The sequence below is a fragment of the Furipterus horrens genome, unplaced genomic scaffold (genome assembly GCF_987537825.1).
Source record: "Furipterus horrens unplaced genomic scaffold, mFurHor1.1.pri manual_scaffold_6, whole genome shotgun sequence".
NCBI lineage: Eukaryota > Metazoa > Chordata > Mammalia > Chiroptera > Furipteridae > Furipterus > Furipterus horrens.
In genome coordinates, this window is record NW_028327176.1 from 164,156,154 (window position 1) to 164,181,754 (window position 25,601).

The following is a 25,601-nucleotide window of genomic DNA, read 5'->3' on the forward strand; positions in this document are numbered from 1 at the left end:
AGTATTATTTGTCAGGGCTTACTTTGCATTATTTGATATGACCTTACAGATTTTATTTTTTTAGATTGCTACTAATATGGATTACATATACTGATTTTTAAATATTGAACCAGCTTCATAATCTCAAGATACACTCCATTTTGCAGTGGTGCATTACTCACTCTATACTTCACTGAATTTGATTTGGTGATATTTTATTGAGGATTTTTTGTTTGTTTGCTTTACTCTATCTGCTTTTAGTACCAGGGCAATGATGAACTCATAAATTGGTTGGAAAGTATTTACCTCTCTCTTATATTCTGGAAGAGATGTATGGAATTTTTAATTTCTGTTCTCTCTATTGTTTATATGGATAATTTCTATTGCTCTACCTTTCCTCTGTCCATTCCATTCTGCAATAATATTCATTAAGTGTTTTATTTCTATTATCATATACTTCCATTCTAAAATTTCTACTTATGCATATCTTCTATGTTTTTAAAATTTTTGAAATTTTTTTTTCAGATTTAATGTGTTTTATTGATTAAAATATTACATTTGTGCCAATTTCCCTTCCCTCTGCTCCCCTCCACCCGGTGGCCCCCCTCCCTCCAGTTGTCCCCCCCTTTTAGATTATGTCCATTAGTTGTGCATACAGTTCCTCCCAACCTCTCTCCGTCTATTCCATTCCCTCCTACCTTGATCCCCAATTCCTATATCATCTCCCTCCCTTTCCCCATTCCCCCTCCCTGTTGACCTCCCCCCAATATGCTTCCCGTACCCACAGTTCCTTTTCCACTCTCGTTGCCTGTTTAGTTTGCCTTTGTTTCATCTCCTTAGCTTCTGTTTTTTAAACCAGTCCCTTTAACATCTCATATAGCAGTGGTTTGGATCTAATGAACTCTTTCAGTTTTATTTTGTCCTGGAAACACTTTCTCTGTCCTTCTATTCTGAATGACAATTTTGCTGGATAGAGTATTCATGGTTGTAGGTTTTGGATTTTCATTACTTTGAATATTTCTTGCCAGTCCCTTCTTGCCTGTAGGGTTTCCCTTGAGAAGTCTGCTGATAGTCTAATTGGGACCCCTTTGTACATAATTCTTTTCTTCTCTCTTGCTGCTTTTAAGATTCTCTCTTTATCTTTAATTTTTGACATTTTGATTATAATGTGTCTTGGAGTGGTTCTCCCTGGGTCCAGTCTCTTGGGAACTCTCCTTGCTTCCTGGACCTGCAAGTCTATTCCCTTCCCCAATTCTGGGAAGTTCTCCTTTATTATATTTTCACTCAATTTTTCAAGTTCTAGTTCATCTTCCTCATTCTCTGGCAAACCAATGATTCTTATGTTGGGCCTTTTATAGCTGTCCCAGAGGTTTCTGATCCTCTCATTGTTGCTTCCCATTTCCTCTCGCTGCATTGGTTGACTGCTTGTTCCTTCTCCATATTCCAGTTTGTTGAAATGAACTCTGGATTTTTTTTCCTCACCATCTGTCTCGTATACGGTTTTGTTCCTTTCGTTATGAAAGTTTTTCACTTCTTTCTTATCTTTTTCCTGCTCTTTTGTGAATTCTGTAAGCCACCTGATAACAATGGCCCAGAACTGAGCCTCTGACAGGTTTCTTATCTGTTCATCTGTCAGGTTCTCTATCTGCTGCCTGGTGAGCTGTGTCACTGGTATTTCTATAGTTGTCTGCCACATTTTGACAGATGCGTTTTGTTTTCTTGGGCCGGCTGTCGGGGGCAGTGCCTGTGTACTCGTAATGACCCAGCGACCGGCGCCGTTTGGCGTCACAAGTCAGCGACCGGCGCCTGTCTGCGACCTATTTCGCAGCCCTGTGGTGCTTTCTTTCTTTGGGGGCGGGGGTCCAAAATGGATTCACACAGTTATTCAGCTAGGAGACCGGGATCCGTCCTCCCGCCCCCCTGGGCCTCACTGTTCAAGGCGATGCGGTGGCCGCTCTCCCCAGCGCTGGGGTCGCGCACTGCCAGGGGCTTGACTGCCGCCGGGATTTTTCGCGCCCGCCGCTCCGCAAACAGCTTTGCCCTCTTTAACTCTTACCTGCCCGAATGGCACCGCTGGTTTATAACTTCATATGTTGGGCTTCCGTGTAGTTTTATTTTCTGGAATTTCTAGTTATCCTTTGTTTTGAAGTAGTTGTATTCCTCTCTAGTTGTAGAGGGAGACTTAGCGTGTCCGTCTAAGCCTCCATCTTGGCCGGAAGTCCCCCTGAAATTTTTTTCATTTGCTTCAAAATGTATATGATGTTATGTCTGAGCAATGATATGATGGTTGCTTTAATGTCTCTGTCAGAGAATTCCAACATGTATGTCATTTCATTGTAAGCATCTGTTGTTTGTATTTTCCCATGAAAGTTGACATTTTCATCTCTCTTCATATGCTGAATAATTTTGGAATGTATCCTGATCATCTTGACTATGGTGTTATCAGACTGGGTTTTGTTTAAACTCCATGAAAAATATTGACATTTTTGTTTTAGCAGAGAAAGTACCTGGTAAAGTTCCGGTTGTGAATTACTACCCATGTTTTATAGGCTGTGGTTTCAATGTCAGTTAATTTTTTAAAGCCTCTGCAGCGCGTCCTATTGGACTTTTCCCACATGTGCCCTACTCAGTAGTCAGGTTGGAACCTGGAAAATACTTATTTATTAGCTCAGGTCTCAAAATCTTTGATATGCTAATATGAACCAGATGAAGGTAGAAGTATGATCATAAGTTTATTTTAAAACAAATTTATTGGGGTGACATTAGTTCACAAAACTATATAGGTCACAAGTGTACAACCCAACAAAAATATCATCTGCACACTCCATTGTGCGCCCATTGCCTAAAACAAAGTCTCTTTCCATCCCAAATTTTCCCCCTTTGCCCACCTCTACCTCCACTTACTCCCACCCTCTTTCACTACTATGTGTTTTATATATATGTGTGTGTGTGTGTGTGTGTGTGTGTATATATATATATATATATATATATATATATATATAGTTTAGTCCCTTCACTTTCTTTCATCCAGTGCCCCCCCCACCAACCCCTCTGACAGCCTTAGTCTATTCCATGTCTTCATGCCTCTGTTTCTGTTTCATTCATCAGTTTATTTTGCTCAGAAGATCTTGGAGAAATGTGTGGATGGCCCTTCTCAGCTCTCCCTTCTCCCTGAATCTAGAGCTATAGCTTGTGCTATCTGTTGACAGTTGAGGAATGCTGTCATTTGAATAATTAAAAACTAAACTAATACCTTCTTACAAAGAACTTATTCAACTGAGAAAATAATACAGTTACAAAAACAAAAGAAAACAAACAAGTAAAACATTTTTCCTAAAAACTGACTGCCATACAATTTATTTCTTTGTGATAGCACCGCCCTGTGGTCTTTATGTCCCAGGACTTAACGATACCACAAATCATGTATTGCTTTAGGATATTTCTTGGTTTTCCTTAAAAGAAGTCTGCGGAACTGCACAGGATAACAGACCTCTGCAGGGTCAGCACTACCAGAAAGGTGCTTTGAACCACAAGCATGTACTTCCGGGATAAAGAAGATGCAGATGAGGAGACAATTGTTAGTTAGCCCACACCTAGAATCTAGACTCCATTTTCAGATTAGCTTTTTTTTTTTATGAACTATTTAAGACCACAGATTCCTATCTTTAGGCATGGAGACATACTCATAAATGATAGTTAACAATGTATACCTACGGTAAAAAAAAAAAAAAATCTGAAATACCAGTGAAAATCAATAGAAACATAAAATCTGACTAACCCCCAAATAACGGACTTTTTAAATTGAGTTTTTTTAAGTGTATATTTTTAAAAATTAAATTTTTGTGGCTATCAAGCTCAATTGTTTATATATCTATGACAACAATTAATACAAAAATTTATTTTGAGATATAAAACGTAAGGAAAATTTTCTGCCATGTTGACAGATTAAATTTAATTAAACAAAACACCAATTTCTTAAATTACTAAGTCAATGAATACTTTATAAATTTTTAGAGAACTATAAGAGTTTATAAAATTAGCATGTAATTTCAGTTAATTGACAATTATGAATTGAGGCAAGAAAACATATCCCCGAAACACATTTTGTTTTTTGTTTACAGATTTTATGTATTTATTTTTAGAGAGAGGGGAAGGGAGGGAGAAAAAGAGGAAGAGAAACATCAATGTGTGGTTGCCTCTTGCGTGCCCCTAACTGGGGACCAAGCCCGCAACCCAGGCATGTGACCTGGCTGGGAATTGAATCAGCAACCCTTTGGTTAGCAGGCCAGCACTCAATCCACTGAGCCACACAGCCAGGGCTCTTCTGGTAATTTTAATGATCTATTGAAGTATGGATGGACTGCAGATAGCTTGTCTCTGGAAGTTGCAAACAACATTTTTAATGATGAGTAATACTGGATCTTTATATTAGTTTAAATCATTATTTCTTGTTGATGTAAAAACACACTTTCTGTCATATGTGTTTCTCCTGAAATATCATTGTTTTCCAATTTACTAATATAAAATGACTGAAGTGGCAAACCCCAGAAAATACTTATCATGCTCAAAAATCAAAATTAGCAGAAAATAACATGTGGAATAACAATTATGTACCCTCCCTCCAAAAGAAAAAAATTACAGGAATTTTTTAAAGCCCGTTTCTCACCAATTTCTGTCTGTAATTCTTGAAGATATGATGAAAAGTAAATTCTGTATATCTCTATATTTTTTATCGCAGAACTATACTATGATCAGAACACTCTTGAATACAAATATGTACCATTATAATATGACAGATGAGAAAGTACACAAAGGTCAAAGATGGTTACCTAAAAGAATATTCCCTAAATACAACATGTAAACACAATACAAACTGCCTGCTAACATACTGTAAGTGTACATGCTATCAAAGCCCTGGCTGGTTTGGCTTAGTGGATTGAGCGTCGGCCTGCGAGCTAAGTGTCGCTGGTTCGATCTTCCAGTCAGGGCACATCAGAGAAGGAAAACTCTGACTCCAAAAAACCTCCGCTGCCTTGCGGCATACCTCTTCAGGGGAAAGGCTAAGGGAGTAAACCCCGACAGAAAATCCGGAGCCGGAGTCCCTAAGGCGGTTTGACGTTGTAGTCAACACCGGCAACTCCTGCGGCGCACCTGAAGCCAAGCTGTATTGACTCCGTCTTTCCCTTGGATCCCTCAGCTCCGAAGAGAGGGGGGGTCTGCTGCATGGGCAACAGCAGACCCTCCATATCACCCTGCCCAGGCTCTGTAGCTTCAGCTTCACTGGAGAGGACACTCCAGCGTCATCGTAAGATGTCGATTCAACACGGGAGGAGACAGATACCGTGTCACTCCCGAGTCGGACTGCACAACCATTCTCGGGGGTGCAGATAGACTCTTAAGAAGCTACACCATCGTCTCTCGAGACGGACGGCTGCCGCCGCCGCCGACGACATGCTATCAACACTAGGTATTGATAATGACATAATCTAGAGCTAGTGATGTAATTCCAGCTTGCCTGATAGGAAGATTACCTGGCAAACTTGCTGACAGGACATATTCACCCACAAAGTTATCCAGATTTAAGTGAGAAAAATTTCTCTTCTAACCTTGTTGGAATCAGAAGAAACAAAAAAAGGAGGTGCTACTGCTCACAGGAATATATAAATCTAGGCATGTATGTTTTAGGGCTATTGGCACATGATGCTGTCTCTCACTGACCTCCTGATTTATATTATTTCACTCCCTCTATCTTCTGATATTCCTTCCTGACTGACCCTAAGACTGTGTGGTGAAGGCTCTTGGCTGCTGTGGTTTCTGTAAAATAAGCTAGGATTGTAACATCTTCAACAGCTCTTCTTGTTTCTGACAACTGTTCCCCTGGGCAGGGTGTTCCAGGGGTGTCCTATGTGTGGTTCCTGTGTGGCTTCAGGTCAAAGGTGAGCGTTGATAGCTGTTGGAACATCAGAGGGTGGGACTGCCCTCAGGCTGATCCGCCATGAGGACTGGCTGGGCTTCAGCCCACAAGCTGTTGTGCAGGTGCTGACACTACTGAGCCAGATTGGCTGGTTTAGCTTTACCGGGGTCAGGTGCTGCTCAGTCCACTTTTGGGTGTGACCTTTGTGGTGCTGTTTAGGTGGTGCTCTGGTGTGGTCTGAAGCAGCCCCCTTGTAGCACGACCTTGGATGGACATGGAGGTAATACGAAGTCTTTCTGTCCCCTTCCCCACGGACCCAGTACTTTTGCTTCCAGCATTGCACTTGAACAGAAAAAAAAAAAAAAAAAAAAATGTTAAACATAAAACTCTGCCTAATTGAAGTAAAAATGGAAACTACCTTACCTGAGTGTTGTCTGTTAAAATCTTCACATTTCAGTCATAACCATTTTTTTCCTCCCAAATCCTGACGTTCTGTTCCAGCCCTTCCCCACCTCTTAGTTATAGCAAAGGAAGGAATAGAAGCAATCTATAATTAAAAGTTTTAAAGTTACTCATTTAGTTCTAGAATAAATGTGCCCTGTTGAACCACTTCATAACATAATTGATTTTTTTTGTAGTCCTCACAGCAAAATTTCTAAATTAGCATGGTCATGAAAGGAGGCAAGCTATCTCTTAAAATGTTATATTAAGGATAACATTTTAGATATCATAACTGTATTCTGGATTTGAATGATAGAAACTATCTCTTACTTTTAGAATGTAAAGAAAAGAGACTGAGTGGAGAGTTAGCAGGATTTACAATGTGTTGATAAGTTTAGCCTTTTATAACCTCCAATTTTACCGAAACTTAGCATTAGATTAGGAATGATGTTTAAAAAAACATCGTGATGAAAGGGAAAAAGCAAGATTTGGAGAAATACAACTGCTTAGACTTATAAACTAGACAACTAGCAACACCTAGTGGTCATTCTCATGACCAGTTCCTTTCTATATTTTCACTTGCTTAGAATTCAGTCACATGCCAAGGGTGTTGGCAGATATTTTGAATATAGTAATAAAAAATAAAGTAAAGTAAAATAAAATCAGGAAACAATATAATAAAAACATAAGCATTAGTATTCATGCATATATAATATACACATACTTTAATCCTAAACGTTAAATTAAGATTTTAACACTCTTGCTATAGATATGATTCTCCATTATTTTAACTGATAAAATTGGCAAAGATTTTGAATAATTACTTATCTTGCTCAATTGTTTGAAATCAGGCAATAAGAACAGCAGATTTCAACCCTTGAATGCTCATAATCTTGCAGTGAGGGCTCATACACATGTTAAGAAATAATAATAGCTAATAGTTACCTGGAGGCAAAAGAGTTTGCCTGGATTTTTAATTTTTATAGTTAATTTATGAATAAATAATCTAAGACCTGAGTACACATTAAAAACTTTCAGGAAAGGATGACTCAAACTAACATAATTTAAATGCTCTAAAATATTATTTTATTTTACTTTTTAAGTATATTTTATTGATTATGTTGTTACAATAGTTACAATTATTTTCCCCTTTGCTCCCCTCTGCCCAGTACCCCCCTTCCCTCCAGCAATCCCACTCCCCTTAGTTCGTGTCAATGGGTCATGCATATAACTTCTTTGGCTTCCCCTTTCCTATATTATTCTTAACTTCCCCCTGTGTATTTTGTACCAATCAATTATGCTTCTTAATTCCTGCACCATATCCTCATTTCTCCCCCTTCCCCCTCCCAGCTGATAACCCTCCAAATGATACCCATACCTATGATTCTGTTCCTGCTCTGGTTTGTTTAGTTGGATTTTGTTTTTATTTTTTAGGTTCAGTTGTTGATACTTGTGAGTGTGTTGTCATTTTAGTGTTAATAGTTTTGATCTTCTTTTTCTTAAGTAACTCCCTTTGACATTTCATATAATAATGGCTTGGTGATGATGAACTCTTTCAGCTTTACCTTGTCTGGAAAGCACTTCATCTGCCCTTCCATTCCAAATGATAGCTTTGCTGGATAGAGTAATCTTGGTCATAGGTCCTTGCTTTTCATTACCTTGAATACTACTTGCCAGTCCCTTCTTGCTTGCAAAGTGTCTTTTGAGAAATCAGCTGATAGTCTTATAGGCACTCCTTTTTAGGTAACTCTCTTCTTTTCTCTTGCTGCTTTTAGGATTCTCTCTTTATCTTTCGCCTTTGGCATTTTAATCATCATGTGTCTTGGTGTGGTCCCCTCTGAGTCTAGCTCGCCCAGGACTCTCCATGCTTCCTGGACTTTTATGTCTATTTCCTGCACCAAATTTGGGAAGTTTTCCTTCATTATTTTCTCACATAAGCTTTCAATTTCTTGCTCTTCTTCTCTTTCTGGCACGATTCGGATGTTGGCACATTTAAGTTGTCCCAGAGGTTCCTGAGCCTCTCCTCATTTTTTTCAATTCTTGTTTCCTAATTCTGTACTGGTTGACTGTTTTTTTCTTCCTTATGTTCCAAATCATTGATATGAACTCCGGTTTCCTTCCCTTCACCATTGGTACATGTAGATTTTTCTTTGTTTCACGTAACATAGCCTTCACTTCTTCCCTTATGCATCTGCCATACTCAAGCATATCTGTTAAGACTCGTCGGCAGCCGTCCGTCTCGAGAGACGATGGCGTAGCTTCTTGAGAGTCTATCTGCACCGCCGAGAATGGCTGTGCAGTCCGATTCGGGAGTGACAATCCCTGCCGCACTTGGTACAGGTGAAGGCAGATGGCTGTTGTTGCTGCTGCTGACGCTGCTTCCGCCTCGATCTTTTCTGGACCGCCTCCTCGTTGCGTGCAGCCTCCGCGCGTGACGTACCTTGCCTGACCGCGAGCCTCCAGGCTAGGCGGTCGTCTGCTTGAACTTCCCATGTGTTGAGATTGATGGAGCATTGTGTCATGTCCTTTTTGCAGATGTCTTTGAACCGCAGTTTTGGGCGCCCTGTCATCCTCTTGCCTTCTGCTAGCTCGCCGTAGAGGAGGTCTTTGGGGATACGGCCTGCATCCATTCTTTTGACATGGCCGAGCCACCTGAGGCGTCTCTCGCTAAGAACTGCATGCAAACTGCTCATATTGGCTCGCTTCAGCACCTCGGTGTTGGGGACCTTATCCTGCCAGGCGACATGCAGGATGCGTCGCAGGCACCTCATGTGGAAGCTGTTGAGTTTCCTTTCGTGCCTTGCGTAGGTGGTCCACGTCTCGCTGCCATAGAGGAGAGTGCTGAGTACGCAGGCTTGGTAGATGCGCAGTCTGGTTTTCTCAGTGAGGCTGGAATTGTTCCACGCTCGCCGGTTCAGTCTGGCCATAACTGTGGCTGCCCTGGCGATTCTCCGGTTGACCTCCAAGTCGACTGACAAAGAGCTCGAGATGGTGGACCCGAGGTAAGTGAAGTCGTTGACAACCTCCAGGGTGTATCCGTCGATGGTGATGCATGGGGGAGTCCCCGTGCCTTGAGCCATAACATTCGTCTTCGTCAGGCTGATGGCTAGTCCGAACTCCTTGCATGCGTGGGAAAGGCAAGTGACTAGCTGCTGGAGTCCCTCTTCGGAGTGTGATGTCAAAGCTGCGTTGTCGGCGAAGAGCATCTCACGGATGAGCACCTCTTTGACTTTGGTCTTGGCTCGTAGACGGGCCAGGTTGTAGAGCTTGCCATCGGATCTGGTGTGAATGAAGACACCCTCGCTGCAGTCCTTAAAGGCGTATTGGAGGAGCATGGAGAAGAAGATTCCGAACAGCGTAGGCGCGAGGACGCAGCCCTGCTTTACTCCGCTGCTGACTGGGAAGGCCTCAGAGGTTGCGCCGTTGTAGGACACCGTGCTGTGCATGTTGTCGTGAAAGGACATGACCACAGCAAGCAGATGTGGTGGACAGCCAATCTTCCGTAGCAAGCTGAAGAGACCGCTTCGACTGACCAGATCAAACGCCTTCGTAAGGTCGATAAAGGCGAGGATCCCCAAACACCAATTCAGAAGCAATTTTCCATCCCTATGTTCATAGAAGGACTATTTACAATAGCCAAGATTTGGAAACTGCCTAAATGTCCATCAGTAGATGAGTGGATTAAAAAACAAAACAAAACCTGTGGTACACTTACACAATGGAATACTAGACAGCAGAAAGAAAGAAGGAATTCCTACCTTCTGGGACAGCAAGGATGGAATTAGAGATTATCACGCTAAGTGAAATAAGCCAGTTAGTGTAAGACAAATCCATATGACCTCACTTATAAGAGAAATCTAATGAACAGAATAAACTAATAAACAAACTATAGCCAGAGGCATAGAATGATGGCACAGACTGACAGCTGTCAGAGGGGAGGGAGGAGGAAGGAGCTGACTGAAAGAAAATGAAGGGATTAGTCAAAGAACATATATGAAGGACCCATGGACATAGACAAACATGAGGGAACTGGTCATGAGAGTTGGGGGTGGGTTGGATGGAGGTGGGCAAAGGTGGAAAAAGTGGGACAACTGTAATAGCATAAATAATGAAATATTAAAAATAAAAAATAAAGGTACATAATAAAAAAAGAGAAAGAAGTAAACATTCTTAATATACCCAAAAGCCCTTAAGCTCTCATTCCAATCTCTCCTCAAACTTGACCACAAGGGTCAGTACTGTTCTGAAATTTATGCTTATCTGTCATTTTCTTGCTTTATTATATACACAAAGTGCACAATTCTTAAATGTAAAGCTTAATAATTTTATATCTATGTGTATCTTCATATAATCAGAACATAGATGCTATAGAACACTGCAAACACTCCAAAAGCTTTGTTGTACCCTGTCCAGTCATTACTAACTCAAATACAAACAGTATACTTTCTTCTATTAAGCAGTATTGCATGTTCTTAAAATTAATATAAATGGAATTATACAGCATATACTATTTTTTGTGTCTGAGTTCTTTCTTTCAAAATTATAGTTGTAAAATATATTCACGTTGCTGTATATATCATTGCCCTCATGTTGCTTTATCGTTTTGTACAATTTATTTGTCTATTCTACAGCTCATGGGCATGGGTTGTTTACAGTCTGGGGCTACTCTGAATAAGGCTACTACAGACTATTTTGCATATGTTTTATTGGTAAGTGAAGGCACTCAATTTTGTTAGATTTACAGGGTATTTAGAGTTAGTAAATAATGCAGTTTTTGAAAGTAGATGTATTAATTTAAATTTCTATCAGCAATATGTGTGAGTTCTGATTGCTCCACACTTTCTTCAAAACTTGTTTTTGTCATTAAAAAAAATATTTTTAGTCATCTGGTGGATTTGTAATAGTATATGTCATTGTAGCTTTAATTTGCATTTTCCTAAACACTGCTGTGATTTTGAGCGTATTTTCATATGCTCATTATCCATTTGACTGTCCTTGTATATGAAATACCTGCTTAAATTCTTTATCCTTTCTTAAAATTAGGTTGTCTGCATTTTACTTAATTATTTGTAGGAGTTATTCATATATTCTAGGTACAATTATTTTGTTGAATGTATATCTGGCAAATATCTTCATCCATTCTTTGAATTCTCTTTTAACATTTCTTCTTGATTCATCAGTCTTTATTTATGGATTTACCATTTCTCATAGAATACATCCTTCATGTAGTCTTGTACTAAGAATCCAACTGATTGAACATCCTCTCTGTTTTTGTTAATCTTAAAAGTCTTTTTTTTAATTACTTAATCTGGATCACGGTTCTTCAGAGATTATCCCCCTAGCACCCTGGCTTCCAGCTTCTGGATTGGCCTTGCCAGTCTACTGTTTGCCTATTTGATGCCTCGGTCTTATCTCTGTATCCTTCTTCTCAAATTTTACTATTTTGTAATGTGTTGAGAAATTACTTTAAAAAAATCTTTTTGAGGTCTGCTATATTTTCTAAATCTGAGAATTAGTGGTATTAGCCAATTCTAGAAATTTCTTAGGTAACATCTTTGAATATTGCCTCACCTCAGCCTTGTACCATTCTCAATTCTTCTGCTCTAATTCTAATTAAATGCATATTATGCCTTCTTAAACTCATCTCAATGTCTTTTAACCACTCTTTTATATTTTTCATCATCTTGTCTTCCTTTGGGCATTCTGGATGATAACTTAAAAGCTATCATTCCATTTACTTTCTCTTCTGTTGTGCCTAATCTGTTTTTTTTTTAAGCTATTTATTTTGTTTGTACAATTTTATTTTTTTTGCACTTTTGCAAGTACAAGACCACTGGAGTGAGTTTCAGTTTCAGATTGTCAATCAAATATACAAGACATAATAGGCTTACCCAGTATCCAGTCTACTTCACTTTCATAGTGGGTAGAAGACAGGTAGCAAGCACTATGCAGAGCAAGAAATTTCTGGAGTCTTCAGACACCCAGACACAGTGTCTTATGTACCCAGTCATTGCACTGGTCTCAAGCTATGAGAAGAAGAAGTTAAGAGTGTGAATCATATCAGCATAGGGAAATTGCAAGAGTTAGGACCCTCTCAGCTCAAGTACCTTGCTTTCACCTGAAGGGGTGTGTAACTAGCTCTCATTTTTTAGTAAAGCTTCAGTACATTAATGATAGAATGAACAGTAAACAATTGTGACAGGATGCCCGGAGTCCTTATATTTACCCTTTCATAACTAATGCAGCCCCTCTTAGCATAGGTCAAATATAAGTAGGGTCTTCTGGGCCATGTTCATCTCCCTCTGAATTCACTGGTTCTACAGACCCTACCAGTACTCATTTCCACACTTCTTAACTTATAATCAAAATAGACATACACACCATCTCCTGGAGCCATAGAAATGATTCCCTGGTCAGCGGAGAAAGAGCTGTGATATTATGGAGAAATGGCTGAGTTGAAAGAAACTTTACTTACTTCTGGCCTATGTGGTAAACATAAAACAATATCATATCCCAGATGTATTAGCAAAAATTAGTGCCACCCTCAAAGATTTAAGAAAATACATAGGATGATAGATATAATCAATTATTAGGGAGACAAAATAAAACAGGGATGGAGAAAGGAAGAACCAGGTGGAGTTGAGCTTACAGTTTGAGATAGTGCAGTCAGGCAGGCATTTATACAAAACCAGCGGGAAGTGAGGGAGTGACCTGGTGGATATATGAGCAAAAACATTTCTGGGTTGGGAAAAAGCAGATGTCCTGGCATGTTTGATGAACAATGAGGAGGCCAGCAAGACTTGTGCATAATGAGTAAAAGGAGAAGAGGCCAGAGACATGACAGGAATAAATTATGTTGGCTTTTGTAGATCATTTTAGGAATTTTGGCTTTTACTCTAAGTGAGGTAGGAAGCAACTGTGGTGTTAAATAATACAATATGTTTTAATGAGATAATTCTGGCTACTGCGATAAGAACAGATTGACTGGTAGCCAGAGCAGGAATGGAGCATGGTTACAGGGTAACTACAATAATCCAAGAAGAGATGACTGAAACTTGGCCCACAGTAGGAGAAGTGAAAGCAATAAGATGTGGTAAAATGGTAAAAATTATTCTGATGGTAAAATAAAAAGAATGCTTAAATTTTATTTGATTCAGTTTTTGTGTTGCTGCCTATTGAAATATGTTTAGATCCTAATTCTTGTTTTTTAATTTTTGTTTAACTGTTTTTCTATTACAGTTGTCCCATTTTCCCCCCATTGCTCTCCCCTACCCCACCCACCCCAACCCTCACAGTCAATCTCCACCCAGTTGTCCATGTCCATGGGTCATTTATACTAGTTCCTTGACTAGACCCTTCCCCTTCTTTCTCTCCTTATTCCCCTCCCCCCTCCCCCCTGGTCACTGTCAGTCTGTTCCTTGTTTCCATGTCTCTGGTTCTAATTTGCTCATTTGTTTGTTTTGTCCATTAGTTTCCTGTATTAGGTGAGATCAGTATTTGTCTTTCACTGCCTGGCTTATTTCACTAAGCATAAATCCTAATTCTGACTCTTCTTTGCCATAAGTTTTAAATGGTAATGGAAAAAATACAATAAAGTATTTTAAAAAATTTAAAAAAAGCAATGAAAAATAATAGCTTCCTCCTTTCAGAAGTAATTTGTATTTTAAAATTTTTGGTAAACATCTAAAATCTCATTAATGTTGACCTTAATCTTAAAACAGACATCTTTTAAAAAATTAAAGTGCTGGTTATAAAAGCAACACATCTCAAGAAAAATGTTTTCCTTTTTCCATTTCTCACTCCATTTCCACCCCTTTTCCTTGACTGCTTGAGGGGTAGAGCATTAATACTGGCCATCCTGGCAGCTACCTATGCAGCCTGACCATGGTGTGAGATTTGGTCATTGTGTTCAACACCATAAGTCCCCAGCTTGGGGGTGGGTAGGGACAGAGAGGATCTCTCTCTTTTTGGCTTCTTTAACATAAGCAGCCTCCTTTTAGTAGTGAATAATTGATTTCACTTTTAGTTAAAGAATATTTTAACTTAGTTGCTATAAAATGATAGTTGTGCCACAGCTGAACATGACAGAGAACACACATACACACACAAATTAAAATTAGGAAATTTATTTCAACCTCTCCAAATCTTCTATTGATGAACATCAGGTTTATTACACTTGTCAATAGTAAAGAGCTGAAATCACTGTACACAGAAAGGTTTATATTAAATTAGAAATGTTATATGATTTCCACTGGAAAGCTCTTATGTAAAACCAAACTAAGAGGTACAGTCTTTTGATTTTTCTAATTAAAGAATTGTACTTACTAAATGTACAAAATTATTGTTCTCATCAACCAAAAAAATTACAGCTAACTATCCATTTATTTGAAAAATATTTTAACATGAGCTTGCCAAGGTTCTTGGGTTGAGAAAGGATTCTCTGTGTACTTCAGTAATCAAATGTGGGAGCATAAACTGAAAAGATCTTGTTCTTAGAGGCCTAAACAAGCAAAATAAAAGACAGTGAATCCATCTCAGAAATGTTCAGAAGTTGCAGGTAACTAGCGATAATTCCACATCAAACGGATAAACAATCTTTAGGATATTGTAAATCAGAATTCATTTTCACTTAAAAAGGAAAAAAGATAAGGGAAAGTAAGGGGAATCAAAACAGTCATGGGTCACTTAACAAGGGGAATACATCCTGAGAAATGCATCATTAGGAAATTTCATCACTGTGAAAACATCAGAATGTATTTACACAAACCTTATGGTATAGCCTGCTACACACCTAGTCTAAATAATATGGCCTATTACTCCTAGACTACAAACCTGTACAGCATGTTACTGTACTGAATACTGTAAGCAATTATGACACAATGGTAAATATTTGTATATTTAAACATATGTTAAACAAAGAAAATATACAATAAAATACAGTGTAAAAATAAAAAATGGTGCACCTGTACAGGGCATTTGCCATGAATGGAGCTTCCAGGACTAGAAGTTGCTGGGGGTGAGTTGGTAAGTGAGTGGCGAGGGAATGTGAAGGCCAAGGACATTTTCAAATACTATTGTAGGCTTTATAAACACTGTACACTTAGTCTATACTAAATGTATAAAATATATTTTTCTTCAATAATGAATTAATCTTAGCTTACTGTAATTGTTTACTACATATGCATTTTAATTTTTTAACTCTTCAATTCTATTGTAATGACATGTAGCTTAAAACACAAGCATATTGTGCTGCCGTACAAACCTATTTTCTTTCTTTATAATCTTATTCTATAAGCTTTTTCTGTATTTAAAACTTTTTTTTTTTTTGGTTAAAAAGTAAGGTACAAACACACACATTAGCTCAGGCCTGCTAGGGTCAGGATCATCAATATTACTCTCCTCCATTTTCACATCTTGTTCCACTGGAGGGTCTTTAGGGACAATATCACAGGTAGGACTGTCATCTCCTGTGACAGCATTGCCTTCCCCTGGAACACCTCCCGAAGGCCCTACCTGAGGCTCTTCTTGAGGAGGTGCCACACTTTTCAGAAACATGTCCACAATGGCATGCACAGCTTGATTCTGTTTTTCAAAATAGATTTGATTGTAAATAATTAATGTACCATGATTACCTTTTGGTATTAGGGGTCCATGTTTTCAAACATTTTAAGGAGATTTTTGAGGTCTGGAAAAGCTTCTGCTAAATGCTCCCCTGAATTTCCTCAGGGGTTCTTCTTTTTCTTCTTCTGCATTTTTCTTTTCTCTCGCATATTCTTTGACTCTGCATTCCTGTACTTGCTGCAACAACTCCTCATAAATGAACTGCTAAGGGACAACCTCTAAGAGCTCCTCCAAGTCGTCGTCATCCACACTAGGGTTAAGGTTGTTTGCCATCTCGTCCACAGACTTGTGGATTTTTGCAACCTTTGTGCAACAATGTTCTGATGACTATGATGTCACACTAGGCAATGGAAATTTTTCAGCTCCATGATTACCTTATGGAATCATCTGTCTATATATGGCTTGTCATCATCCAAAACATTGTTAAAGGGTACATGGCTGTGTAAACATTGTGTAACAGATCTCTAACCATAACTTTCTTTTTCTGTTGAAGAGTTGACACTTTGGTACTAAATCAGTGAATAATTTCTATACATAAAATACCTATGAAATAGAAGATTAGCGACTAAGTTTTGTAGAGTATGACCTATGAACAAAACCAAGGCTTGCCATTAATTTCTTATATAATTTCAGTGAGAAACTTCTCTGTCTCTCATTTTGTTAGAGTCAAAATAATACTATATCTGTATACTTAATACATAATAATACATAAATAAAATGTTGTTTTTTTTTTTTACGATCCTAATAAACATTAACCTAAAGCATTGTCTAACACACATGACATGAAATAATAAGGCATAGTATCAGAACTTTGGTGATATTGCAGTCATGAATTCTGGTTGTTAGGAAACAAAGGAGAAAGTTATGGCAAAATCCCTGTGACTCACGAAGGCTTGGACTGTAGAGGTTCAAATGCACTGATTTACATAGTACTTACAAAACGAACTAAAAATGTGAAGTAAAATTCATTTCTACAGTTCTGAAAGAATGAGATAAGAAACCTGGATATTTTAAATCAGTCTCAGATATGATTTTTTAAAAGGTAATTTTAACAGGAATGATTTCAACACCAAAAAAAATGGTAAAAGCAATTTTGAAAATAAAAGTAAATATTTGGTGAGCTGTCATCCTATGTCGCACTAGTCTTACTCAGAAACTGAATTATATAATTAGTTTTCAATTGCATAATAATTGTTAGTGTAAATAAACACCAAAAATGTGCACATTAAATAAATATGTCTCAGTAACAATGACAGGATACATAAGATTTTGGTACAACAGAGTAGACTATATGAATTCTTTACACAAGTTTCTTTTTTGTTTTGTCTGTTAAAACTTTTAAAGTTGTTTTCTTCTTTGCACTGATGAGCCAAGTTCCTTGTGAAGGCCATTGGGAAATAGTTGTTTTCTAGCTAGAAGGCTACGCTTACTTTTCCACTGCAACATTCGTTTTCATTACCGGTGGCTTCAATCACATCTCATTATTTTTGATGTTTTTCATTTTTGAAGATGTCTATAAGTAAAGGAAAAATAAGACGGGTCCATCAGAAATATATATTGGAAACAGCTAGGAAGAAAACCATTTGCTTTCAAATAATGTGTATAGGACACATTCATGCATATATGCTTTTGAGAAATAATTGGGATAAAAATAAGAAGAGTCAAAAAAGTAAGAAGCGAAACTCTTCAGCTACAAGGTAAGTATTTCTATGAGCTAAGAGATAATACCTTAAATTTGTAAAGTGTTTTTTCATTTACAAAGTGCTTTCCTTTGCATTTTTTGTTTATCCTCATAAAAACTCTATGATATATGTAATGTAAGGTAAAAAAACTGAACTTACAGTGAAGTTAAGAGACTTGCCTCACAGAGAGATGGAAGCTGATTGTGCTCTACCGTAAATATCTGACTGCAGACCCAGCACTCTGGCTGTGGCACGATGCCTACAGAATAGAGCCCAAACCTAATGGCATTCTGAAGAACACAGGGGAGAAAAACGTTACCTATAAAAGTTAAACTGAAGAAAAGGCAACATGTCTCAAGCACAAGCTGCATGAGCTGAAGCTTCTGATTATCATATACACAGACTTGACTTTAACACAGCATCATATCCATACTCAAGCAAAGAAAGCTACATTGCAAATAGGAATTCTGTTTGTGTTCAGGCAAGACACTGCATTCTCTTCCAGTATGGCTTTGTGGAGCTTGGGGGTGGGGGGTGGGGGGTGTGCATGGTTTAAAAAAACCCTAACAGCATGTGCTAGCACTGTCATAGCCAAGAGGTACAGAAAACCAGCCACCCTCGGAAGCTCTTGCCTGAGTGCTCATTAGCCTGTGCCTTCCTCCCTCCTTTCCTTTCTTCCTCCCTTCTCTCTTCACATCTTCCTTCCTTTCTCCTTCGTTCCCTCTCTCTTCTTCCCGTCATGTCTTCTTTCTTTCTTTTCTTTCCTCTGTTCCTTTCTCCCTCCCATTCCTTCCTTCTTCTCCTCCCTCCCATTACCTTCCTTCTTCTTCTTTCCTTCCTTCCTTCCTTCCTTTTTTCCTTCCTTTCTTCCTTTGCATTTTTTCTGCTAAATATCAACTCTGTAACCTTAAGGAAGTTATTAAATATTTATGCTCTCACTCATCTTTAAAAAAAGAGGGGGGAGGTATGATAGTGCCTATTTTATATGATGTCTATGTGTCTATTAGGAGAAAGATGAAATGAGTTAATAAATTTAAAGAGTTTTATATTTTGCAGAGAGGAACTTTACTGTCTCACCAACTGCTAGTTATTTTTATATATGTGAAATGGAAAGACAAAATATACAGTTTTGTGACCTCTCAGGAGCTCACAGACTAATTGGTAAAGTTTTAAGAAAGGAGATGTCAAAGCAGAAAGAAGTGGAATTTCTCCACACATCATGTTAATTCCCTTAACAACACGAATTTGTTTTCCTCTGCCAACATCTCTTCTCAGTGCTAACTTGAACGAGCGTCTGAGGGTTGGGGACAGAGTAGGGGTAGTCAGTGGCCTGATGAGAAAAAGATAGCCTGGATTCCATGCTCTTATTGATTTTGTTCCCTCTCCTCATCACCCACTGTCCCCAACTGCTACCCTTAGATATTCTGGTCTTCCTTACATTACCAACAACAATGAAACTGCACATTGCAGTGTATCCATTATAGATCAAAAAACACAGGGTTTTTAGGCAATATGACCATATTTTATTTCCACTGTAACACTTACTTTGTGACTTTACTTGTAAAAATGGATAACAATGGTATTTCTCCCTTGCAGTGTTGCTTTTCTTGGGGGAAAAGGGGACTCGGGGTAAATCAAATAGATATACTTAGTATGGAAAACATAAGCTGAAGCTCTAGGTACGATTTCTTATTCTAAGACATACTGTCTATGTGTCGTGAGGAATCTCTGAATTCCATTTCCTTATCAGTGAATGAGTTTTGATAGTAATAGCTGAATCATAGAGTTGAAGAAATATCAAATGAAATAATGGACCTGCAAGTGCTTTGTAAAACATACAGTGTTACAGATATATATCACCTTCTATTAACATCTCATATTCACATAAAAGTATTATAAGCCCAAAGTTTGAAAGTTCAATCTGTCATCTTGACAGTTATTAGTCTCACTGTCCCTTGTCAATAAATTGATTTAAGATAGTACATAGTTAAGCAGAAAAATGGGAGATGAGAGAATTAGAATAGATTATCTCAACATAAAATAATAGGACTTCTTATTCAAAGAAGGTTTTTATTAATTTTTTTTGCCAAACTCTTTTACAGATAGCCAGCCTAAGGTTGCAACTGCCAAATGGAGTATAGTTCTGAAGTGAATATTGGTTATTTTGTTACAGTAACAAATGACTGGCTCAATATAACATAAAAGAGATTTTCTCATTTTTGTGCTATTCACAGTGTAACAGTTATGATGCAATACACTTTAATAATCATTAATATTTTCTCCATCACTTTAAGTCTAAATAGTTAACAAAAAGTAAACCAAGCTCTGATCTGTATCCTTTGCTAATTTCTGTAATATAAATACTAACACCATGGCCAGTTTTCAATGATCAATATAGTTACTATACAGTTGCTTGGCATATAGTAAGCACTAACAAGCATTATATTATTGCTTATATTTATATGGGGTTACAAACTTGCCAAGGTCATGGAATTTTTCATTTCATTTCAGTTTTGTTTTGTTTCTCAGTGCCTCTGGCCAGGGTCAGAGGAGTGGCTGTGGGATAGACACTCATCTCCAAAATGTTGCCAGACCTTGCCAGGCCCTCCTACCAGACTCAGCTGAAAAAAATACTATACGGCCAGGTGAGGGTGGCAGTGGGTCTTGGTAGAAAAGGAAGGACTGGGATAGCAGTGTGTTAAAGCTGGCTCATAGTAACTTACAAGAGCCAATTGATAAGATTTCAGGAACTTTGTGAACTGGTTGTTAAAAACAGAGCCATTATTAAAATTTAATTTATTTAAATTTACAGTTAAATAAATTATATCACACAAAGGTAATATATACTAAAATATCACATCTCTAATTATTTCACTACATTTTTACAATTATCTATGTTTTTGAGGTTATGGCCACTTTATCTGCTTGGTAAAAATACTACATAATGATGTAGTGTTAAAAAAAATTCTGACTCATTGTATAGTAATTCAAAGTAATAGGATTTAGGCACAGGGAAGAACAAAGGGGGGAAATGGGACAACTGTAATAGAAAAACAATAAATTAAATTAAATAATAGAATTTAAACAATCCTGGTTTTGGAGGGGACCTTAAAATTTGTCTTCTCTTCCTGAACTACCCCCTTCCACCCAGTGTAGGAATGCTCTAAATAACACCTGTGCTCTGATGGCCAGCTCAAGTTGCCAGAGCAGATAGCATATTGAATTGAAACTGTGTTCTTTATTGCATTAACTTTTAAGAAATCTCAAAATATGTAGAAACTTATTTTTCTGATGATTGTTTAGGTTTTAAACTTCAAATTGATTTAAAACCCTCAGTTGTTTTGGCATTCATCAACCATTCCTTTGAAAAACATCACAGACTTAATATGGAGGTGATGCTTCTTACCTTGAATTGGATATTCACTGAATACTTTTGAGCATTAACAATTTCTTAAATGACCAAATTAACTGAGAGACGTGGAATCATGTACTCTCAGTTCCTTAGAGGTCAAGCGAAACACTTCATCCACTGAGGAATAGACATAGAATGTAGTTATGTTTTGTTTTTCTCTCTAAAAGGTATCCTTCAATAGTCAAAAGTGTCCTGTTTTAGTCAAAATCTACATCTATGTAAGAATAACCTACTGTTCTAAGAACAAACTGAAGCTTGATATACATAAAATTAGATGACTAAATTTTTGATTGAGAGGATTAAAGTGAATAAAATTGCATCCTCTCTTATTTTAAAAGGATCTAGTTAATCTAAAATTGTTTTACATTCTCTTATAAAGCTGATATTTCCTAAAGATTTCATTTGAACCAAGATGAGTCACACCCTGCTTGCTTCCCTTTTGGGAACTTTAAGCACCAATCTCCTCAAATTGCTCAAGGTGATACTGAACTGTAAAACCTACAGTGAGCACCTTTAGGAGAAAGCTTGATTGTGAACTGTGGTTTTCTGGGATCTCTTCTGAACACTTTCAACTGGGTTTTCATCCATGTACCATTTTCATATCTGAACTTATCTTCTACTTTTCTTGGCACATTTTGCAATTAAGTTATTGGTTAAGATTGAACTAGCTGTTTTATTCTTCTCATCTGTAGAGGTTAAATAAATATTGCATCATTTTTCAGAAATAGCAACTGTTTTTTAATACAGAAATTGCTTGATAGGTGTCATATATTATAGATGGCATAAGGGAGGTAGGCAGTTACAGTTAGGAACTTCAGATAAGCTGGTTACAGAAGGTATCATATGATTATGAAAATATTTAAAAGATGCAAAGCTGAAAGTCATGTAGATTTCTGGAGGGAAGATTAGGACAATTAGGGAAAACAGCTTGTGTAAGCATTGAGGATGAAACACCCCTCGTTTGTGAGGAACATTTATGAGGCCAATATAGCTAGAATCATGAGAAAGGAAAGAAGAAGAGAGATCATTGGAGGGTTGGGAGGAAAGGAGTTCCATGATCTAAGGTTTTAACACAATTACTCTGGCACTTGTATTGAGAATGGACAGTATAAAGCAAGGGCAGAAGCACATAAACTAGTCAGGAAGCCAATACAAGAATCCAGATAAGAAATGATGGTGGCCTGGACTAGATTAATAAAAATGACCATGGTTAAAAAATGATGATATTCTAGGTACTGTTTGAAGGTAAAGCCAACAGAACTTGTTGAGGTAGTGGGTGTGATGAGTGAGAAAGGAAAGAAGGGTTGTTCACAAGTCTTCCATACTGTTTTTAAAAGTGTGGTCCAGAGACTCCTTGTACCATAACCACCCAAGAAACATGTTGTAATAAATTCCCAGTTCCTACCTGACAGCTTCTGAATCAGACTCCCTAGAGCAGAGGTAGCAAGTTTTACTCTAAAACATCAAGTAGTAAATACATTAAGCTTTGCATCTGGTCTCCCAAAACTACTCAGCTCTGCTGATAGAGTATAGAAGCAGCAATAGACAATATGTAAATGAATGAATGTGGCTGTGTTCCAGTAAAACTTTATACACACACTGAAATTTTAATTACATGTAATTTTCACATGTCAAAATATTTCTCTTCTTTTAATTTTTTCCAACCATTTAAAAAATTTTTAAAAACCCAACACATTCTTATCTTATGGGCTGTACAAAAGCAGACAATGGGGCAGATCTGACCAACTGCCAGAGTTTGCCATCTCTGCTCAAGAGATGCAGATCCCAAGAATTAATAAATATTTTTAACATGCTTATTAAGTGACTTTTTCTTCAAGAACTTAGAGAAACATTAAGATAAATTTTGGAAGTGATTGTCATCTGTTCCTTCTTGCTTTGTTTAGATCATGGGTCAGAATAAAGATGGGCTTCTTGAATAAAATAAGAACTAGAATAGGTTTGGAAAAACAATAGAAGAAACATTTTTACCTGCTAACCAAAAAATGGTGAAAAGAAAGGAGAAAGGAAAGTTAAAACTATAAGATTAAAACTCACTCATGAGAAAAATGAAGGAAGCAGGGGGAGACTCAAAACCTTATTATTTAGTAGTACCTTTCATACTTGAAAAAAAATTCACTTACCATTAAAAAGGGGAAATCAATTATTTGTACTTGACTCCATAAAAGTCAAAGACAGAGGTCATCATATAAATCCTGGCCCTTGTTCTACTCAAGTTAGGATACTGTCAATAAACTTAAGAAAAATACTACTTTGTCACATGAAAGCATATTACCTATCATAAGTTGTATGTCACACATATCTGTGCTTGTAGCAGCTTATATTAGGTCTCATATGGTATGGGTTTGCATCATGGTATCTCTTCTTTTTTTTAATTTTATCATCTAAAGCTTCAGTTATTCTTTCTAGTGTTAACCTCAAATCATAAAATAACATTGGAAAAATAAGGAAAAAATTAATTCACTTAAATGAGTTTATTAATCATAATCATGTTACTGAAACAGTGATCTTTCAGGTTTTAAAATAATCGATTTTGTTTCTTCACCTAGTAAGTAATTTTCCACCTCATCTCTACTTTGCTGCTATGTTCTTGTTTTCTTTGTCTCCAGATTTAATTTATCAAAGTTTTATTTCTGAGACTAAATAAATTAGAAACGGACCATTTTTATTTTAGATAAAATAATTTAAAAAATAAACTTAAAGACAGTTTCAAGTTCTAATAGATCTAAAATTATTGGCAAAGAGTTTGGGATTTTAAAAATAATTTATTGGTGAAAAAAATAATATGTTCATAATTTCCTAGCAAGCATTATGAAAACCGTAAAAGTGGTAATGAGAAGATTAAGAAAATGGAGGTTAAGACAAGATCTCACGGAGGCTATCTCTGTAATCTGTCTTAGTCTGACACTCCTAACGTCAAATCTCTAATAGATTCCTTCATAAACCAACATGAGACATGGTTAATATTGTGCCATAGCAATTAATGTGCAGCAAGTGCTAAATAAAGGTTGTTGATTGGGCTCTGTAATAATGATGTCTACTCTGTGCCAGTCTCATTACACAATGTGAGGTAAATATTTCTATCGTCATTTTACAGATCAGGAAACGAAACCACAGAGAAATGTGACAGTTCAATCCTGGGTCTGCCTGGTTGCAAAGCCTGCACATTTTCCTCTATTTCCCACCATCCCACAGGCTATTTCCCTGGTGGTTAATGTTCTGTCCAGCCACAAACTGAGGAGAGAATGGAGTGAAGAGAATAGACAAGAGAAGACAAAGTTTGCTTTGCCTAGAGAATTGTTTTTCCTTTTCAACATGGTATATGGTTTTGCTTTTATAATTAACATTCTGCTGATGAGAACTCCCATTGGTGAAGGCTGAGGAGTCAGATTTTCCATGAAGAGCAAGCGCTGCAGGAAATAAATTAATCTCCAGGGAAGACGAGGGCCAAGGCTGTCAGTACGCACACAGCTGCCTAATAGGAAATGATATTTCAGAATTGTTCAAAGAATGAAATGACTGTGGGTTATCCTTCCAGCATATTCTTAAACATTTAAACCTTCTGAGAAGAGGGAAATAGGTTGCTATAAAATGAAGAGCAATCTTATAACATTTTACTTAGGGCTGTTCAGTAGTTTCAAACTGAGATAGTATTTTCTGGAAATATAAGGGAAATGCTACTTGTGTTATTTTGCTTGTATTATGAAAACGCTGCATCGATGTTAAATACAAGAATAAAAAAATATGCCAGATTTTTGGATTACCAGTTTGAAATTATCCAATATTTTAAATAAGAGGTTTCTGGTCTTTGGAGTGAAAGTAATTATTGCACTTAAAATTACACGCTACTCAGAACACTAATTGCTGAAGTTTTTCTTTTCATTAAAATGAGATACAAGACTATATTTTATGCTATCTAAAGTACCTATTTCTTTAGAGCATACATTCAGCCATTCAGGCAAGGTCTTTAATACAGAACCATCACATTCCCTAATTCTCAAAATCATCCTGACAGGAAACTGCTTTTGTTTTGTTTCGCATCATAGAAGTGCAATCTGAAGTTGAAAATTTAGATTGATGTTAAACTCAATATAAAGACTTCTTTCTTTTTCTACAGATGCATTCTTTATTTCTAGCTTCCACCTTGACCTCAGTGAAGAATTTTTCCACGGAGCTTCATCTGTTTAATCACCACTGTCAGTGTGCTCCTAGGTGTGGGGATCATTTCCAGGTGAGTCTCACTTAGAGATGAGCAACAGTTGCATAATTCTATGATATCAGAATAGGCCATAGACTCAACACTTTCAGAATGGAAGGCATAAAAATTACCTGGCACACCTCCTCTTATGGTGAGGAAAGTATAACTTAGAATCTAAGTGAAATACCTAGTGGAAAGATACGTGTCTAGTTTGTACAGAGCTGGGCCTAGCTTTTGGGGTACATGCATTTTATTTTCTCACCTGGAGTTCTCACCACTTCACAAGTCTAATTTATGAAAAATGAGTCATGGGTTTAGCTTGAAGGTGTAGGAATC

General features: G+C 37.4%; 1 protein-coding gene across 1 annotated transcript in view; it reads right to left on the reverse strand.

Annotated features, from left to right (window-relative positions):
• Positions 1-17,285: 17,285 nt before the first annotated feature.
• The window catches only part of THEMIS (thymocyte selection associated), a 167,386-nt gene continuing 159,070 nt past the window's right edge, over positions 17,286-25,601 (reverse strand). The window contains exon 6 of the mRNA XM_090280647.1: positions 17,286-17,468. Coding sequence (XP_090136773.1) covers positions 17,437-17,468 — 32 coding nt within the window. The 3' untranslated portion in view covers positions 17,286-17,436. The remainder of the gene's footprint in view (positions 17,469-25,601) is intronic.